The sequence below is a fragment of the Athene noctua genome, chromosome 11 (assembly GCF_965140245.1).
Source record: "Athene noctua chromosome 11, bAthNoc1.hap1.1, whole genome shotgun sequence".
Lineage (NCBI taxonomy): Eukaryota > Metazoa > Chordata > Aves > Strigiformes > Strigidae > Athene > Athene noctua.
The window spans coordinates 7,926,081-7,946,667 of NC_134047.1; the positions used below are offsets into that span (position 1 = coordinate 7,926,081).

The 20,587-nt window shown below is 40.4% G+C and overlaps 1 protein-coding gene across 4 annotated transcripts in view; it reads right to left on the minus strand.

Moving 5' to 3' along the window:
* Positions 1-2,922: 2,922 nt before the first annotated feature.
* The window catches only part of TENM1 (teneurin transmembrane protein 1), a 346,951-nt gene continuing 329,286 nt past the window's right edge, over positions 2,923-20,587 (minus strand). For all 4 annotated transcript variants that reach the window (XM_074915503.1, XM_074915501.1, XM_074915502.1 and 1 more), the window contains 5 exons: positions 16,522-16,818; positions 12,055-12,442; positions 10,157-11,377; positions 9,529-9,671; positions 2,923-8,073 (listed from right to left, as the gene is read on the minus strand). In XM_074915503.1, coding sequence (XP_074771604.1) covers positions 7,315-8,073; positions 9,529-9,671; positions 10,157-11,377; positions 12,055-12,442; positions 16,522-16,818 — 2,808 coding nt within the window. In that variant the 3' untranslated portion in view covers positions 2,923-7,314. The remainder of the gene's footprint in view (positions 8,074-9,528; positions 9,672-10,156; positions 11,378-12,054; positions 12,443-16,521; positions 16,819-20,587) is intronic.

Sequence of the window (20,587 nt, forward strand, 5' to 3'; positions counted from 1 at the left end):
TCCTTCAACCTGCACAAATGGTCCTGACTATCCCAAAAAAGGTGATTGTCCCGCATGCCCTTTCAAAGATCAAGACTAATAGTGATTGCATATGGACTACAAAATACATGTTTAAAAAAACACAACTCCAAACATTGTACAGCCACCTTTGGGTTGCTCCGGGTAAATCTTTTGTGCCTATACTTCCGATTTCTTCTGCACAGCTTGGGAGGAAGGAAATGTTTCCTAAGAGGTAAAGAGGCTTTTTTCCAGAAACAGTGGGCTACAGGCTCAGGAATAAAAACCAGACCAAATTCAACCAGGCACGGTCGAGGAGTGGCTCAGCCTCACAGCGAGAGGCACCGCAGCTGCTTGAGGCTGGCGGTGGTTCCTTGCGAGGGGCCCTGTGTGTTTGTATCTGCATACAGGATGATTACATGGGGGTAAGTACCCCGCCTCTATGTTACAAAACCCGTCACCCTTGAACTACTTAATTGTTGGTATCCTGCATCACGCTTTGTTTTCAACTCACTAAAGGCAAGCTGGATGCAAACAGTGGCAGAGGAAAGGGCTGCAGGATTCAGCAAGGCTACACTGCTCCAAGCAGCATTTGATAAGGCTGGGAGGTTTATATATATATATGTATATATTTTTTTTTTTTTTCTTTCTATAAGTGACTGTGTGTGTGCAAGAGAAAATGTGAGTGAGACAGTGCAAGCAGTAAAACACTTTCTGTAAAGCACATGTTCACTGTAAACCAACAAGGGGAATAAATGCAATAAACAGCCCCATCGCAACAGGGACTGGTGGGCATTTCTGTTGTAAAGTTGTGAAAATTTCAGTTCATTATTCAGTTTCTATCTAAATTAAGGCCAAATTTCATTTGCGGTAGATGTCCCATCCCCCAGGCTAGTCACATCCTATTTCACACTGTGTGTATGTGATGCTCTGTACCTCCTTGTTATATACGCTTGGTTCAAACAAGAGTCTTAGCTTAACACAGTGCCGTACAGTGGCAGATCCATCAGGTTTTACTCTTAAATAAAATATTTTAAAGCTGTTTTTTTCAATTGTTACATAATTCAGCAAGTGTCAGCCATGGAAGCGCTGAGCTGCCCACTGCCAGCATGGAGTGCAATGTCCCCAGCACTGGCTGCTTGGCTGTCACTTGTGCCCATCGAACCTTTCCCTCCTCCTCTGTGCCTTAAAGGTTTCCTGGCTTGCTGCACGTCTGTGGTGGCTGGTCCCTGGCCATTCCTCTCTGGCTTTGTGCTCCTGCAAACCATCCTTCCCCAAAGCCAGCTGACCTGCTGGGTGCTGGTAGGGTGCACGTGTGCCCCCAGGCTTCCTGTAGGAGCCCTTTTGCTTTCTGAGTGCTGGGTCTGGGCTCCCAGTTTACCTGGCCTCTCCTGGGAGCAGGGAAGTGTGCGTGGAACAGGTCTGTGGCAGATGATTGCACTGTGGTGAGGCTAAATATAGTGGAAAGCACATTTCCCAGGGCTGTTTCCTATAGAAATGTCCTACTGACCTCAAGCAAAGGCTGAGGCTTTCAGTGCTGTCAGTGCTGCGTGTGCAAACTGTCTGAGTGAGCCAAGGGTAGATGGTAGTTCATTCTTCTTCTAAAAAATACATAAAATTGGTGAGAAGGTGCCATTTTAGTTTAAAGCTGAGAATGTCGTTACAGTTTCTGATGTAAATTATTAAGACGGAAGCTTGTTTGTGCTGTTTCTTTTGGATACCTGAGGGTCTGGAATTGCTGTAGGCTTAAATAGGGTGGAAATAGAGAGAGAAGCTCATGGTACCTGTGGGACAAGGAGTCGATGCTTGCTTACGGGAACAGTAATATGGAAATGATATAGATTTCATGCATTGATTTAGGTGTGAAGTGCTACAGATCCTTTTAGAGAGCAGCAGACACATTTTGTGAGCATGACTTCACCAGGTAATGTCTGTATCACCTGCTTCTTCCTTCTCACCATGCCTGATGGGCTGCAGCCACACTGGGATGCAGCCCCTCGCTGCTGTGGTTGCTCTGCCCCATGCTCCCCAGCCCTCCCACCCCCCTTCCCCTGGGTGCCGCAGCTCTAACAGCTGATTTTGCAGCTCATCGCAGGACTCGGTGTCCCCTGCCCCAGCCCTCCCCACTCCGCAAAGGCAATACTGCTCTGCTGCAGCGACTAGTCGTGCCACAGCTCTGGTTTTGCCCCCACTAGGCCCTCCCTTACTCCTTGGCTACAGCCGTGACGGACCTCCTGCGGCACTAATCAATACCATCTCCCAGGCTGCTTTTCTTCCCTTTTCTACCAGAGCACCCCTTTGGCCTCGCTTCCTTCTTATCCATCCAACATAGCTCTTAAACCTTAGCCCTCACGCTGGGTTATTGCCCAGCCCAGCTGCTCCAATCTGGTTTTCACCACGTAACCGTTTCTTTAGCCTTAAACACTCCTTCTGCCCCTCCGGTTCACCGTCTCCTCTCTGCTGCGTGTGCTGGGCTTTTTATTTTTCCTCATGCGCACACTTTTGATACACACAGCCATTCATCATCATCTATTTGAGGCAGCTCTACAGAACGTGTAGGTACTTAAACTTTGCTCCTGGTCCCCTACCACCACCATTGACTTCACCCACTCAATTCTTGGGAGTGCAAAGGCATTTAGCAGATTTTTTTTCTTTTCTCTCTCACATTTGTTCTGATGAAATGTAATAACCAGTGCACAGAAACTGCCTGTGATTTCACCTGCAGTGAAACCTGCAGAGTTACACACATGAACTCTGGTAAAATTAAATCTTGCTAGCAACTGTCTGCCTCTCAACTTTTGAATCAACCAGTATTGTCTGAAGTCCTTCTTTAGCTACATGGAAGCACCTTTTACTGACATGACCAGAATATCCCAAACACATGGTGTAAACAAAGACAATGTCACACGCCATCAGTTTGCACCTTTATTTTTTAAAAATGAAATAGTCAAAGTACTTTCTTTTTCAAATATCGACACATAATATATTAACTTTTAATATTTACAGCGTGTTGCTGGGATGTTCTTGTAGAAAATGCATGCTTCTGGTCTGAAACCCAGAGCAAAATGCATCAGACCATTTAACTGCAGCCATATAACATAAACCTGTACAGTATCCAGTCACTATTCAGCACAGGAGTTAGAGCAGGAATAAAAAAATTGGGATCTATTGTTTCCTAGCAACGAGGCTGAGGCCATTATAACACAATTTCTGTAAGATCAGAACCTCTAACTGGTGTTAGACAGAAACTGAAGATCTTGGCATACATTGTAAACATTTTTACTGTTGATGAGAAAGCTAAAAAGGAACATTACTTTGACATATATCGTATGCTATGCTTCTCTTCCTCATTTATTGACACTTCTGTCTGAAGAGTATGAAGATTTTAATGTTTTATCATGGTTCATACAAGTAAAATACTGTCAAGGACACGATCTGATATACTAACATTTATTAAAAGGCTAAAGTCCACCACGAGATCTAAGGAAAAACTGGAAATTGTCAAACACGTTTCCTTAGACAAATAATGGCAGGTGACAAATGCCCGGACAAATCCACAGCGAGTCCAACTCCACCAGTCCCAGTTTCTGCCGAGAAGCAATTCCTCTGGCAGTCAGGGCGCTTCTGACCTGCTAATCTTTCGTATCAAGGAGAGGTTTAAATAACAGTCAGCATTTAACGGGGAAAACCCTTAGGCTGTCGGTGGCAGCCTGATCCGAGTGTCACCGTGCTAGACCAGCCGCGCTATGGCGAATCCCCCTGAGCGGGCTAACACCCTGCCAGGGATCTGCCGATCTCTTTTTGCTCAGGCTACAATAGGAGCTCCTCTGCCTAAACCACCTTCTTTCCCCTTTGGACCTTGGCTTCCAGCAGCACCGATGGCCATTGCTCACCCTGGAAAAGCTGCTGCCCCGTGAGCCTGGCGCTGGGTGCTGGGCAGGGGAGCAGGGCTGGGAGCCAGCGCCTCGGGAGCGAGGCCACGTCTGCCTACCTAGGGTACAACTGAGAGGACGTTAAAGAGCTCAAACCAAACAGCTAGGATGTGTATACCGAGATGCACATTGACCAGTTCATATATATTTATTTGGCTATGTTCTACATAGATATCTATATATATATATTTATACCTTTTGAAATGTTCTAGTTTTGCTAAATAAATATGAAAGCAAAGGAAACATTACTTGCACACACTATTTGTTTGGCTGTCATAAAAAATATAGCACGTGTTTCTCATGGTAGGTACTTTGCTACAGGATAGTGTGCAATAGTGGGTTTTATTTTATTTTATTTTACTTATTTTATTTTTTTCCACTTTCAAAACCATGTTTGCAGTGCAGAACGCTAGCATCAAATTATATGATTTAAATAACAGTAAAAATTTCCATGCCATTATTTTTCTTTTTCTCATTTGGGTCTCTAGGCTATAGTGCAACAAAAAAACCAAAACAAAACAACCCTACAAAAAGCAACACTAAGAAATTGGTCTAACTAGTAGGAAAAAAAAAAAAAATGGAGACTGAAATATTCCCTGCCTCCATCTGAGGTTGCTCATGAACAAGATGGTCCAAAGCTATTTGTTTGCTTAGTTCTCACGAATGGCTGGCCCATGTGTAGCTACGACTTCAGTCTCCAGTGCCCTTTCAGTAATAACTCATTTCTCTAGCACTGTCATCTCAACATGACATGTATCTTTAGTTTCCTAAATTTCTGAAATAAACTGTTATAATGAAGGCATTTTTTTGCTTTTGTAACTGGGCCATGTAATAACATGTGATTCTTCATACATCCATATTCTCATAAGAAATAATGTTCAAAAATGTACCTTAGACTGCACCCAGGAACTGGGAAAATGCCAAATCTGCTTTCAAAGACAAACTTGTAACACATTTCACTCTTTGACCTTTTGGCATAATATGAGAACAACAGTAATCAAGGCAGTATTAAAAAACACAGCTGTAGGTAATACAAAGTGCATTTCCTGCATATAATACAAATGTAACTTTAAGAAACTAAAGGCACAAGCTAACTAAATATGTATTACATACTAGAAATGCACAGTTCAAGGTAATTCTAATAGCTTCAAATATTTGTTTATAATGGATATTTAAAGCAGTTTGAAAATGATACCTCATTAGTGAATTGCAAAAAAGTATAATTGCTTAAAATATAAGTAAAATAGACTCTAATATTGACATCTTGGATCAGTGATAAAATACATCATCACGTTTATGAATGCACTCTCTATATACAATTCATAAATTATTCGTCCATTGATTAAAAGCATATTAGAGGCTCAAGGATTTGAAGGTCCATTTTTAGGCTGGTGTGGAGGTATTCAAATTCTCCGTGATTGTATGGAAAATTACAGAAATCTGAGCTGTCAAACCTGGATGTTTTCAGCTCCCAATTCTGTACGTTAGTTAATGATGAGCCCGATCAAAATGCGTGTGTGCAGATTTTGGTCCACAATTCCCGCTGGCTGGGGAGTAGAGGGTGTTTTTAGGGGCCAGGCTCTCGCTCAGCCTGACCCTGCACCCCCAAAGCTGCGCTGGCTCCCGGGGGAGCGGAAGGAGTCTGGAGAGACACTAATGGTGTGAGGCTGAGACCTGAGTTCAAACCCCTGTTGGGGCTCGGGGGTTCAGGTCTCAGGTGCCAGTTCAGGCTCATCTCTAACTTTGGTACAGTCTGCTCCACTTGCCCAAAATCAAGGGAAAAAAGAAAATTGGAAAGAAAGGAAGACAGACAAAGAAAGCACTTTGTTGGCTTCAGTAAATATGAGCAGAAATTGTTTCAATATATTTACTATATCTGTTTTGAAAGAAATGTGCAATAACATCACTGTTACGGATACACAGGCTCTATAACAAGAATGCTAGCTCCCTCTGAAAGTCAGTAAAGGAAAATCTGCTTACCCGTCCCCCCCTCCCCGTGTGCCCTCCCCACCTCCCGATAATCAGGTCTTTTAAAAATGACAAGCTGAAAGAAGGATCACCTACTCTGCTATGAAATAACTGTGCCAGCAGCGCATGATACCTTGGGAAATAAAAATTTCTGTCCATGCAATATAATGCTTTTCTATGTGCTCTAGATATTGAGCTGAAAAGTGAAGAGTCATCCCAAAAATGTTCTACGTTTATCAACATATTTACTATCCACACTTAGGTTCATCAACTCCCAACCCACCAATCTTCTTCAGACTCGAAAAAATGAGTACTACAACAAGATTACTAATTTAAGATGAAAATGCCTAAACCCAACAACACTGCAATTTCCAAACGATCTGTGAAAAGACGAGTCCTGGCCCAATGACTACAGACAGGACTGATCCTGCACGGCTTGTCACTGCACCGGGTGGGCCCTCCCAGCTGGGTAGCGAGGGTCATCCCAAAAGCACTGAGTTAAAGCCCAGTCTGGAGCACACTAATGTCAGTGGAGAGACTCCTGTTGACTACAGCGCTCACAAAGCCCTTCTCTGGCCACCCCCGAGGCCTGGCTGAAGCCCGGCAGTGCAGTGCCACCCTGCACCCCTTTGCCAGGAAGATCAGCAGCAATAAGTGTGCTGCTGGACTCCAGCATAACCCAGCGCCAGGGGAAACCTCGGGAGAGAGGCGCCCACATGCGAAAGTAGACACAATGCGGTGTTCATCACTGAATGGCTGAGAGGTGGCTACAGCCTAGCAAAGCTGAAGGCCGTACGGGACAGCCCCTTACGACTGTATCCAATATAAGCTGCGTTTCCCAGGTTAGAAAATCCCTTAGATCATAGCTGTGAGGAATGACATGTGCGGGGTTGGTGAGCAACTATGAAGTTTCCATACACAGTCTGGTTTCTGTATGCAATCCCTTGAACTTGTGGGAGATCTCACCGGGAATAAAAACCACCCAGTGAATAAGGGCTGTAGAATCAGGCTCTGTAACCTTTTAAATAATTGGTGAATTATTAAATCAACAACAACAAAAAAGTCGTGTTTCTTTAGAAGAAGGCAGAGCTCACTGCGCTCTCCCCCACCCCGCAGGGATGTGCGGTGTCACCCTGGGCACCTCGCGCGCAGGTCACCCTGCTCAGCTGTCGGGACTCTGCCTCTGAAATTTTTGAATACTGCCACACAAGAACTAAAAATCGTCACTGTCATCTCTCAAAGAGTTAAACGAACAATATTAAAATACCATCTTCTGTCACATTTAAAGGCAGTTGGATATGTTTTTTCCTCTATATTTATATATACAGAGTTCTGATCTAGAAAAACCAATACAATAAACCATTTTACGTTTAAAAACAGGCAGTCTTTGGTGACGCAAAGGCAGAGATTTTCTTTGTTACCTTCTGCCTATTTCACTCTGTCTCATAAAGTGAATATTATTGGCACTGTCAGAAAGTTCGAGATACTGCTCCACAGATAAAACAAAATATCCATCGTAGCCTTGTACACGCCCAGTGCTTAAAAGCTGCTGTTTCTCTCCATCTGTCCATGCCCTAATACCTTCTTCCCCTTCCTGCAGCCGTCTCTGCTCCTTAGTCCAGGCCTGAGCCACGGCTCTCTGCCTGGCTATCTCTAAGACATGGTTCTTTTCTTCTTCCACCGTTGTTCCGTACCGAACATTAAAGCACAGTGCGCCGTGCTGGAGCTGGATGTCAGCAAAGCGTCTAGTCCTCCCGTTGATCACAGAAGTCATCTGCGACACTGTGACGTTGACGCCATTCTCCAAGATGCGTCGTCCTCCGGTGTTGCCGATGAGGGCCAAATCTTCTTCCAAGGACCCCAGCTTGATGAAGTAATGCGTGTCTCGGCCCTCTATGGTGAAATGCAGGTTCTCCAGATAGTGAGCGTTGTTGAGGATGGCAGCAATGCGCCGGCTGTCCTCGTTAGCCACGCCTATAATGTCAGCTGTCACTATACCATCCTTTATAGCGAATTTGATGCCTTTTCCAAATACTGAAGGAATAGCTGCAAATCTTGGTTGCTTCACTCCCTCATAGCACTTGCCATCACTATATCTGGGTGTCATAGGAAGTTGATCCAAGGATATAAAGTTTTGGAGTTGCTTTTGTAGCTCACACTGAATACCAAGGATAGTCTGGAAAAGAAAATACCAATAAAGTTTGCAGATGAGGCACCTTGCACTTCATTATAGTGTCTCACAGACCCTACTAATCCCTTAATTGTTTAGAATGGATCTTCAATTTGTTTGGAAAACATCACACACATCTACAGAGCCTGGGTATATGCACAGGCTTTCTAATCGCCTAAGGTATTGCTTTCTGTCTCTTGGACTCTTTTGTTTCTAGAAAACAAGTTGAAAATGCGTTTATCACAAATGCTATTTTTGTATCTATTCTTCCTTTTTTTCTTCCTCACCCCTTGAACTGTGACTCTAATGGCTGGTATTTCAACTCTTAGGCATGGGGAAACCTGAACTCAAAGCTGTGCTCTTTCGCATGATTCTATGCTTAGCCTCTGTGCATTTAATTATGTCTTCTGTAAAATAGCAGTAACAGTTTTTATAACCCATTCTTCAAAGGAAAGCAGGTTGTGAAGGTCTCAAGACACTAGAACAATAGGATCCAGTCAAATTAATCAGATCTGTAGATCTTGCTCCCTACTGAGGCTAACAAAACCCTCACTCCAACCATCTATTTGTCTTTTAACACTGTGCCTATAACTACACTTTTTCTGTGCCTTTGCAATAGCTTCTTTAATAAGTCAGTGACAATTTTACATGGACATGCTCTAACATCTGGAATGAGTTCTGACCCTCCAGCTCTCTGCACTTTGTGCAGCCATTTGTACATGGGAAAAGAAGTGTGTTAAATGCTATGAACATGATCTCACAACACTTTCTACTTCCTTTTCCTGACTACATTAGAGGAAAGGCATCTTTTCTCTCTTGTCTTTGCAAAATCCTATTTTTTTGTTAACAGATGCTCAGATGGTCAAATGCAAAACATGAACGCCTGCTCAGAATATCAGTACTTCTTCCTGTTGCAGTTACATTGATTGTTAGACCCTGATAGCTGATGCATGGTTCTTCTTTACTGAAAATAAGCCCTGGAGCAAGTTTTACCACCCTCCCGCCCCCCTTACAAATCTATAGCAATATTTCTGTTTTCCTGCAATAATTATGCAGAGATACAGACTTGCAAAGCTGTTTATACACTCAGTGACTTTGCATCTCTTGTGGCATCTTTGCTAACAGAGGTAAAAATCTGTTGTTTTAATTCTTTAATCCCACAAAATTTTTTATAGCTTTTTCAATTTTCACACACTTTACTCTTTTGCCTATCCTGCCTCTCAGATTTGGATAGTTTCTCTGTAAAGTTCCTTCACTGTATTGCTAAACGCTTCTCCTTAAAACTCTCCTCCACTCTGATGCCAGTACATAATGGACAACATCAAAGTCTCTAGCATTGTTAGACTATTTGCCTTGCTTAGGATGTTGAAAGATAGTCACTTTGTTTCCTTGGTTTTCAACATTTTCTAATAAAATTCTGTAATTTAGTATTAGGAGCAGTTGAACAGAATTTTTGCTGACCTTTCCAGGATCCCACTCTTGGGTTTTTGTCTGAAGCTGGAGAAGTTCATATGTTGTCTCCAAAGCTTCTATCTCTGGTTTTGGGAATCCAGGTAGTACGTTGTGCAACTGGAAACCAAAGAGTTCTAGCCAACTTCCAATGTCTACAAAACAAGAAAAGGATGCTGGCAATAAGGCACATAACTCCTAGAAAAAGTGAGGATATTCTGCAGAAATCCCAGCTATGCAGAAATAATGATTTCACATCAATTTATGTTTTCAGTACTGCTTACAGCATTTATTGCAGCAAACAAATTATTTGATTACAAAGCATAGCTATACTCAAATCAATAGTGTACCTTCTCTTTATTTATAATGGAAAAAATTAAAATACAGCTGCCTCCAATCTTCTGCTAATTTTAGCACTTAGAAAAGCAGCAGAAACAACTATTAATTTTTTTTTTTTTTGTTACCATAAAGGCTATAGAAAACAGATCAAGCTCAGTAAGATGTTATCTACTAAAGAAATGATTTTAATGTAAGATTAGGGCCAAATATTAACTTTGGATATACTCAAAGGATATCTGGAGTCTTGAATCCATGCTGGAATTTGATAAAAAGTTGTATTTTCATGACAAACGTATTTTACCTGTTGTATACTTAGCAACATCTTGGATTCTGCCAACTGGGTAATTATTTTCAAATGAGTAGAGATTAAATGGTTGTGGCACAGCATTCAGGTGTTTCCATATATGATGATTTGGTGTTGTCCACCGACCGGCAATGACATCATAGTCCCGCTGACCCAGATGAACTAATTTAGTAAGGGAATCATACAGCCCTCCATGAAAGCCAATGATAACCTGGAAATCTGGATTAGTGTCCTGGTAGATCTCTCCATATGGGGTATACAAAATTTCTTTTATGACTTGGCCCCGACTGCTAAATACAGCTAGAGGTGTTCCAGTGTTATCACAAGCAACATAATATTCTTCTCCACTGCTTAATTCCATTGCAATGAGATGACCTTGAAGATCATAATACAGAGATGTTATTTCTGAGCTAGTATGATTGTACAAGTGAGTAACTCTTATTGGGTTGGAGAGATCAGCATAGAAGAACTGTAAGTGTTGTCCCAGGCTTGATTTGCTTGCAACTCGTCTTCCAAGGCCATCATAACAGTATTGCACAGTCCAGCCAGACACTTTGTTGTACGCTTTGTTCAAAAGACCGTTAGAGTTGTACTCAAAGATCTCATTGCCTCTTTGCCTGAGAAAACCATCTTCGTCCATTTTATATTGAATTTCTCCAAGTCTGGTAATGCGATCTCTCAAATCATATCTCAGAGGAGTGAGGCGCGCACTGTTTCCATGGCTCAGCAAGTTGATGTTGCCATTAAGGTCATAGCTGTAGCGCCACTGGGTTTTATCATTCACAGACACAGTCTGAAGTTGACCATCAGCATCATATTCATAAAAATATCTTGTTATATTGGCATCTACACCTACGCGTATATCGCAGATCACCATACGACCCATATTATCATACTGGATGGTCATCCAGTAAGCGATAGACTTGAGAATTTCATATTGTACTTCAATCACCTGACCATTGGCACTAAAAATTTTGGTATGTTTCATCACAGTGGTGGTTATAACTTGGTTTAAATCATAATTAATTACACTGAATTTTCCAAATTGCTCGGTCCTGCCAGAAACATCGACGTAACGGTACAGATCTATGGGAAGAGGTGTTTCATTTATCATGGCCTGCATGCTCGTGACACGGAAGTTGTTATAGCTGTAGTCAAATCTGGCATTTACAAGCCCTTCTTCACTAAACCTGAAGATCTGGCGACCAATAAGTGGACCTGTTCAAAACAAATAGGGGAAAAAAAAGCAAGAAAAATAATTAATTATGTCCACAGTATATTTACCCTATAGATTTAGCACAGACAGGAGATGAACTCTAATATAGCCTTAAGCCTTATTGCTACTTGACTGTTTCAGAAAATACCATTAGCTAAGAATATGTTAGATTATTCTCTCACAAACCTTTATTAATGCTTGCCCTACAAAAATATTTATATTTTATTAACATTTGGTTAAATGAATGCTATTTTATTCATAATTATGATTCCTATTTACTTACAAGATAATTCTAAACCAAATTTATTTTACATGGTGATTTCCTTCCTCATATAAACAGTCCTTTTGAATTTATGTTATATTATGGTATAAACAGGGAAACTTGAAAATACAAACAATAAAACAACTTGATTTAGTATTTAGCAAATATCTACACAGTGGAATAAAAACAATCAAACATTATAAGAGCTATTCCATACCAAGCAATAAAAAGAAAACTGCATTTCAAATGGGACAGCTATATATGCCTATGGACACGGACATAGAGATATACACACATATTTTTCTATTGAAACATAAAATATAAGAATTTGTAGACATAGAAATAATAGAATTTCATGCCAGGTAAGTGCAGGATCAGGGCCAAAAACTTCAGCAAAGCAGTCACAGTTACACAAACCTGTTTGCCTGTATCTGATGGTACAGATGAACCCATCATGCATTAAATGAATTGTTTTAATAACCCCAGAAGATTCCTCGTAGGTGAATGTGACCTGAGTAGTATCATAAAGAATCTCAGAAAGTCGGGACTGTTTGGTGTATTTGTAAAGGACCCTGCGCCCTGTCCCAGGATACAAGGTTTGCAGAAGCCGTCCATCTCTGGTGACGTCCTGTATGAAGGCCGCGTTGCTGTCCGGAGGGGTGTAGATGTTGCGGTAGTACCCGACGGACAGCATGGTTTGCAGGGCATGGCGCACCATGCTCGGCATGGTGACCGAGAGCAGGTAGTCAGACTGGTCATACTCAAAGATGTAGCGGCGCTGGCTGTGCAACAGGAGCATCACGGACTGCAAGCAACAGGAATGGCAGTATAAGTGGCAGATCAAGCAAATCATTATTTATCCAGTGAGTGACTGAAGGTTAAGAAAATGCTGAAACAACCATCCACTCTTGTAGTTTGCTCTTATTATTTGTACAATTTCAAGCGAAGCTTTCAGCTCCAGGCCAGCAGGCCAGCAAGGTGGTACCAAAACAGAAGGAGAATATTAATAAGTCTAGAAGTAAGGACCTCCAAACTGGAAGGCAGATGTGTCTCTCAGTAGCATTTCAGCCTCATGCTGACTTGCTATGTTGCTTTGAACTATTTAGGTCATCCTCCCAGGAAGCAAAACCAGAGGGAACCTCTTCCTCACACATAGGCAGAGCATCTGCACCACCAGATGTTTCTAGGGGAGGTGGAAAGGGGAAACTTTCAGAGCTGTCTATAAGGTGTTTAGCTTTTACTGGCACTCTGCATATCTCTAGCACAGACCTACCCCTTTGTCTGTGTCTTCCGTTAAATGCACATTGTCCCAGAGGTCACAGTATCTCCATGCTTACAGATGGATGAAAATAGTCTGCAGGTTCTTTGGAGTGACTACTTCTATCTCTGATTTTTAATGTTTGCAGAGAATATATTTTCTATACAGATACTTGATATTTGCCCTGTGTAGGTTAGTTGTGGCTGGTCAATGCAGTCTGGTTGGATTGTTTGGCAGATGAATGTGCAAACATGGCAGATGTGCAAATTTAAAGTTTGGGTTCTGTAAACCTTTTCACAAGTCATGTGCAAAGTCACAGTGTCACGGAGTACAAGCCCGCTGGTGAACAGTCACTGTTGAAACAAGCATCATGAAAACACAAGAGTGAAAACGTATGGGGGAACTTTGCAGCCTTCCCCCAGCGCCAGTATGTGGCTTGGCTGACCGGAGCACTGCACAGTTCTTAGCTCACAGCCCAAACCTACCAGGCACATAAGCAAATTTGTCAAGCTTCTGCATGATGGAGACATCATGCAAAACAAAGTCTTACAAGGAACAGTGTGACTGCTTTTTTAAACAGCATTAGTGAAAGAGATGAGAAAAAAAGGATTTTTTTTTCCCTCTAAGCACAAAAATCTTCTCTGGGAAGAAAACACTGAGAGCTCAGCCCTGCAATGTGTTAAGTAACATTGGCCATCAGCCACTTTTCTCTGACAAATAACCCAAGTGCTTATTCAAAGGAGCAAAGATAGGCAAAGCCATCCTCTCTGTACCCCCGGCCCCCTGCCCTCCCAAGATGTATTTCTTCCTGCCCTTGGTGAAAGACATCTGTCACCTGTGCGCCAGCCAGCGAGCACCAACATATGCCACTCGTAAGCTACCTGCTGCCAACTAGTGAGAACAGACCTTTACACCGAGCTTTTTCTGATCGCTTTATTGCTGGTCTGCCAAGCATTTCTAACATGCACAGTGTTTATTTTGTTTTCACCTTCAGTCAAGAGTCCCCAGTCTGCAGTAAACCACTGGCTGAACTCTCTCCTAGCACTGATGTGACGCCTCTCTCTATATACTGCTCCCGGGCCTGTTTTTAAGCTGTCTGCCATTGACAGAATATGAATAACAAGATCAGAAACATCTCTAATATAACTTTAGTGCCCCTGTGTGCCATTTTTACAGCACTTTGTGGCTTTTCCACTTTTGTCCAGGATAGTAAAAGGACAGTCAGTACTAGGGTTGGAGACTTAGTATCCTCTCTAGCCTATTAGAGGACACTATAAAAAGAAAGAAAAAATTCATTCCCAATTCATCCTAATAATATTACAATAGATTTTAACTTTTTGCACAAATTGGGTTCTAATTGGTTTAAAGGATTTCAGAGGGTAGCTCATAAAACATCCAAAAAGCTGTCATTTTATAAAAGCAACCAGAGCCTGCTCAACCACGTAATGATTAATGTTGCATGGTAAATCGAGACAAACAGCCAGTGGCAATTGGAGCTCTACTGGGAATACACAGAAATGCTGAGCATCACCACTAGATGTCATTTCGGTCCAACATACATACGCAGCCACTCATCAGTTTTGTCTGATCGTAAACAGCAGGATTTTGGAAGCAAGCTTGGAATATTTAGGAGATCTTATAACACCATTAACTAACTGAGGAAGGTGACCAAAACAAGAGGAACTGAATTTCATCAGTAAAAGTTATTTACAGTGCTACTATCATAGTGCTTTCTAAAACCTAAATTATTATAGCTAATTTTGGAAGGGGTAGAGATTTTTGAAGATGCACAATTAACTCATCAAGTGCTAAAAAATCAAGAACTAAATAACTATGAATTGGAAGCAAACTACATAATTGATTTTTTGATAAAAGGAATCACTGGGTCTTACAAGGTTTCAGACAACCTTTAGCAATCATTACACAATTAACACAATGAATTATTGACTTTAATGGAGCCACAAAATGATATTTCAATGTCTAATTTTGACAGTGAATTAATCTTTCTTTGGCACAAGGAACAAACAGTTCTTTGGAACTACGCTGGAAGTACATTAAATAGCTGGGAGATTATGGCCATAGTATATAAGACTTTCAATAATTTTAATGACAAGTTACAGCATAACCGAAGCCTGCTGCTACCCGAAGTAATAAGCTTTTGCCATTTGCTTCTACAAGATCAGGATTTGACCACTTGTGCAGAATTTCAGAATAACAGTTCTAAGTTATATTACTTTATTTATAAGCTCATCAGCTAAGAACAGACAAAGTGGTTTGGAAAGATAAGAAACATACATCTTTCCAAAATTACAGTCCATTAGGCTCAAAGAAAAAATAAAGAATTCCTCCAAAAGGCATATTGCCCAAATATGTGAAAGCTGTACTAAATGCCTGTTTACTTGAAATTTGCATAAGAGCATGCAGACAAAAGAAGCCCTGACAAATTTATCTGAACCAAACTTCTGAAGCTTCTAGGGTTTGCCAATCTTGTTAACATGTGCAAGAACCATACTGCATGCAGACAAGGAGGGAATCACATTTTTATGCATTCTCTAGTCTCAGTCATTTTTTTCTCTGGGTTAGGGCTAAGTTTTTTTAAGGATCAAGCTTAAATACATTCAAAATAAGTACAGCAAAGTTTATCTTAAAAGTACACATTTGGAACTTTTAATACATAATAACTTCAAAGTCATTGGATTTCCTGCGTGTAATACCCCCTATCAGTTTTACCTCACCTTCCCCTTCCTAGCCTTTCCCTGTGGTTAACAGGTTCAGAGAAAACGTTCTGCAAACTCAACATATCTTGGATAGTCCAAGATGTTGCTATCACAACAAAAAAAAAGGCTGAAGGGATGCTGTTTGAATACATTTTCACACAAAGTTCTGAAAGTTTTAAAAATACAGATTGGCTTTTTGTTTTTCAGACAAGACCAAATGCGATGCTTCTACAGATGAAGGAGATGCTGCTCTTTCTTAGTCTGTACAACACTTATTCCCCCATTTTGTGACCATTACCTATGGACATAAATTAAAATTACAATCCTCAGGCAATTTAGACACTAAGTCACTATAAAAGCAGAGCAATAACTCATTTCATATTAATGTTTCCCCCTCAAATGGCCCTCATAAATACTGAAGTAATCTTTCTCCTCAAAGGATCAATCCCTTTTTTACAGCACAGCATTGAATAGGTGCAAGTTTGCACTCACTGGCTCATAATTTTGGCTTAAAAGAACTGTGTTTGTGGGAGCAAAAAGATCCCTTTCAGTGGCTGTTATATTTTTGACTGTGTTATATAGAGTAGCAACATGTTTGTCAGCAGTGAGACTGTCCTTTGTTCACCTGAACTTGGACTGAGACCAAGAAGTCATTTCTATTTAGCAATTAAACAAATCTGAGGTGTTAATAACTTCCTTCAGAACTAAACCATGGCAGGTTTAAACTGGTGACATGTAGGTCCAAGCCAGTCCAGAAATATTTAGTTATGTAATTGTATGCATCCTCTGTTTAAAAAGTCTTAAATACTCTTGCAAGAAATAGCATTATAACACAGTTCACAATACAATATCTATATCAAAACAAATATTTTTGCCTTGATACAACAATCTACTTTTTATACGATTTACCTTTTCTAAATACGTGTAACTCCATATTTTACCATCTGCCCATGTTCTGGAAATTATGTTCCCACTTGGATCATACTCCATTTTCTCAGTCCAGGTTCCTCTTTGGATATAGGTGACTAATCCAGAATGTGAATAAGTGATATTGACCTCATTGTACTTGCTGATGGGTGACCACAAAACTGGGCGTCCTGTCTGGTCATACATAATCCGAAGAGTGAATTTTCGATGATCGTCATAAATCTTTCCTGTTCTGGTTACATGATCGAAGTCAATGGAGAGCAGGTTTCTGTTGTGGGCCTAAACACAACGATACAGTAAGGTAAGAATACAATGCATCTTAATTACACACAACACCAACATTTCTGTGTCAGCTCTGATCAAAATGCGCAGTGGTTTAACATTATGATGGTGAATTTAGGTCTTATTAAGGATAAGAAAATAGAAAAATAATCAGATGAGAAATAGGAGGACCAAGAAACAAACAGCTACTTGCACTCAGCGTTACTCTGCTTTGCATTATAGGATGCTTCCTATTTTCAAGTGTTAAACCCTCACCTCTGCTCTTACCATTTCCTAAGTTTCTCTTCTTTCTCAGCTTTCAACTGTCTGTGGATGGACTTTTCAACTCCAGCTGAAGATGTGTAGTTAAGCCCACAAATTAACAAAGATATCCTATCTCACATCCTCTCTCTTAATCTCCATTAATGTTGACAGGTCAGCTACTGCTCTGGGACAGACCACCTCAGGTCACGTACTGAGGCCGCAAAGGGAAGAGCTGTGCTTGCAGCTCCCGAAGACCTAGCTCACCAGCATCCTCATACTTCTTCACAAAACCACCCCACTCCCAGAGTTTGTGAAAGCCAGCAGCAGCTGTGCCTGGTGCCAGCCATATTCCTTGTTGCAGCTCTCTTGTCATGCTTGGGACCTGCAACATTTGTTAAATTCACTGTGTCCGACAAAGTGACTGTGCTATGATCCATTAACATTTATGGTCCAACAGGAAAATGCAGAGGGGCAGCACAAGTCTCAGTTTGAAAACACATTCAAAGCTGAACCAGATTCAGGAAGACAAAATATATTTATCCAGTGCTTTTATCATCTACCTCCTTACATCATTCAGTCACTGGGCAATCACTACTAAACTCCATTTAAATCGGAGATACAATTTAGGGAAACATAAGACATTGTTCATTGACTTGTGTTCTTCAGATCAATGTTCAGTGCGCTCGTATTAATCTACTGCATTTTACCTAATCACTTGTCTTACTCTATTCCAATTAATAAAGTCCTTAGAGCAGAGACGATGTCAGCGCAGGTGTTAGCACGGCACAGTGCTTGCTCCTCCCTGAGACCTGGAGGCATAGTTGTAAAATAAATGGTTAAGAATACCTGTTTAAGAATTCAAGCTGGGATCATATGGTGGCAGTGATTAGAAAGAATATTTTTTTTCTTACCCCTTTCTGTTTTTAGATACAAAATAATTTGAAAATCTAGAAGAAGCAGGTGTTCTTTCTTGAACTACCATTCCTGGGGTTTTATATACACACATGTCTAACTTTAATAGTGTTCATTTACAATAGCTGTAAAATACCTATATACCCCTGTAGACTGCTGTAACTATTACAATTTATGCTCTAATGATAGTTAAGGAGCCCAAGTAAAATGTGATGCCTAGTTCAACTATATTTGCTTGTATACAGTCTGATGGATTATGCGTATTATAATATATTTCTTTACAAACTTCTTGCATTTTCTGCAAACAAATCCTCTTGGTGGTAAAATAAGTGAAAAACAAGCAGGGGATATACCCTGGCTCATATTCATTTACTGTCTACGTACATATTTAATGTTCTTATTGCTATTATTATTATTATCATCGTAGAATGCAGTTAGGAGAAAGGAAAAGTCTTGAATATAAATTGCTTGCAATCAAAGTTTCAGGGATGATACAACAAATAAGAAAAAAACCCAAACAGAGGCAGAATTAGCAGTGAAATGAATAGCAGCAGTATATGAAAGCTCACAGAGTTAAAATAAGGTTTGGGTGGATGCCATTACTTCCCTTATATTCCATATTTTTTGCCTCATTTGATTACTTTCTTATATTAGATTTAAGTTAAATTTAACACCCTTCTCAAGGCAAGGCAGGACGATATATGGGTGGCAGGCCTCATTTCAACATTGTCACTGAAAAGCTGGTTTCAAATCCCACTGGCTTCTTAAAGATGACTCCTCCAATGTACATAGAACGTAGTAAGGAGCCTCTGTGAGAGGCTGGAGCTCATGTTCTGTTACAAGCCAGGGAAAACCGGTTTCTGAAAGCAATGTCAGGTCAGAATTTCAGCTGATGAAAATAGGGAGAAAATTCAGCTGACTTCAATAATAGTAATGTTAGTAGTGCATAAAAAGATATATTTATTATACATTTTTAAACATTCGTTGACTCTACTTCCATTAGTTTTATAGTTAGAAATTTTCCAGTGTAAATAATCACATAAATGTGCACTTCTCCTAACTTTCATTCTCAAACCTAAACTGTCTACAATTTGTAAATCAGATGAGATGACTGTATTATTATTTCGTCTGTGTTTTGATTTGAGTCAATGTAAACTGACACACACTGGGAGAGGATTTGGTCCTGTCATTAGAACTTGCTTTAAGAATGGTAAATAAAAGGAGATCATTTGCTAAATGCAGTAATAAACATAGCTGTCAAAGCCTGCATCTGCAGGACTTTTGAACTGAGGCCAGTGAATTACTTCCTTTTTTGTTATTAAAAAAAAAAAAAGCAAAAATAAGTAAGACTGGCCAAGCATTCAGTTTTCAATTTTGTAGATATTCAGTTATAAAACCTGGACTGCATCCAATGCCAAGTTCTTCTAAGTTATGCAAAAGACAGGAGGGAACAGAGTTGCATTCTAATCAGTATATTACTATGCATCATGCTAGTTGGTTTTAACAACAGCCTTTGCTTCATTTTTAGAAGTCAATTACAATAGCAGTTTAATTGATAAAAAAGAAGTCTTGCTAGATTAAGATTGATGTTAAAATGCCTGATTGTACATAGATTTATTATTAATATAAAAGGCATACATGCCTACAGACTGTTTTATATACTTTCAGGAAGCACCAGGGCAGGCGGTTCTGCACTTATAGGAAACCCGTGATTAAGTCCTGTTTCCCGCATTGATTTAGATACTGAGACAAAGTTAGGTTTCTGTTCTATCATTCCAGTTAACTTATCCACTTCTACTCTATTTCTAGAGCAGGGAATTCGCACCATGCAAAAATCCCACTTTCTAAAACACAAGGTTTACAGCGTTATTCAGAACGTGCTAACAGTGGCCTCTTTCCAAAACTGAAATAACAGTAATAGTGACAGCTCAAGATGGCTGCTAATTGCTATTAAGAATTAAAAATGTTAAGACCAGGTAGAGAAGGAAAAGCTTTCTTCTTCTCAACTAGGTCATTCCTTACCTCATGCCCAGTTACCTGCCTTCTAATTTATACCTCTTAGCACTCAAAGCTGTTTGTTTCAATGACTGTATCAGAACTGATCTCTAAGTAACATCTTTAAACCTCATTTCTATGCTTTTTTTCCCTCAGAAAACTTTTCCATTGTGCTGTTTTTTTCTTTAACAGAGGGCTCCTGCAAGTCGGTTCATTTCCACTGAGAACTCATCCAATCTCCAGAGCATTTTTTTTTTACATATATTTTCAAAGTTCAGCATAGTTCTTTCTGCCCTACATTGCAAGCTTTCTACACACTTCCTATTATGCCAGTCATGGCATATTAAGTGTTTAAAAACTTTCTTTTTAAAATATAACTCACTAGAAGTTTTCAGAATGTCTCACCAGAACTTCATCCAGCATAAGGGCTTCTAATGATGCTACATTTTTTTTCCCCAACACTACTCAAGGATCTGTATACAGTAAGCCCTAAATCCCTTTCATTATTTGGTGCACTGCTTCAAACACGCTTTATGATGGTATTTTTGGTCCTGCTGTCCTGCATGCTTCCTTTAATCACCAAGGAAAGATAGCTGTCTCTGGATAAATTCTGCCA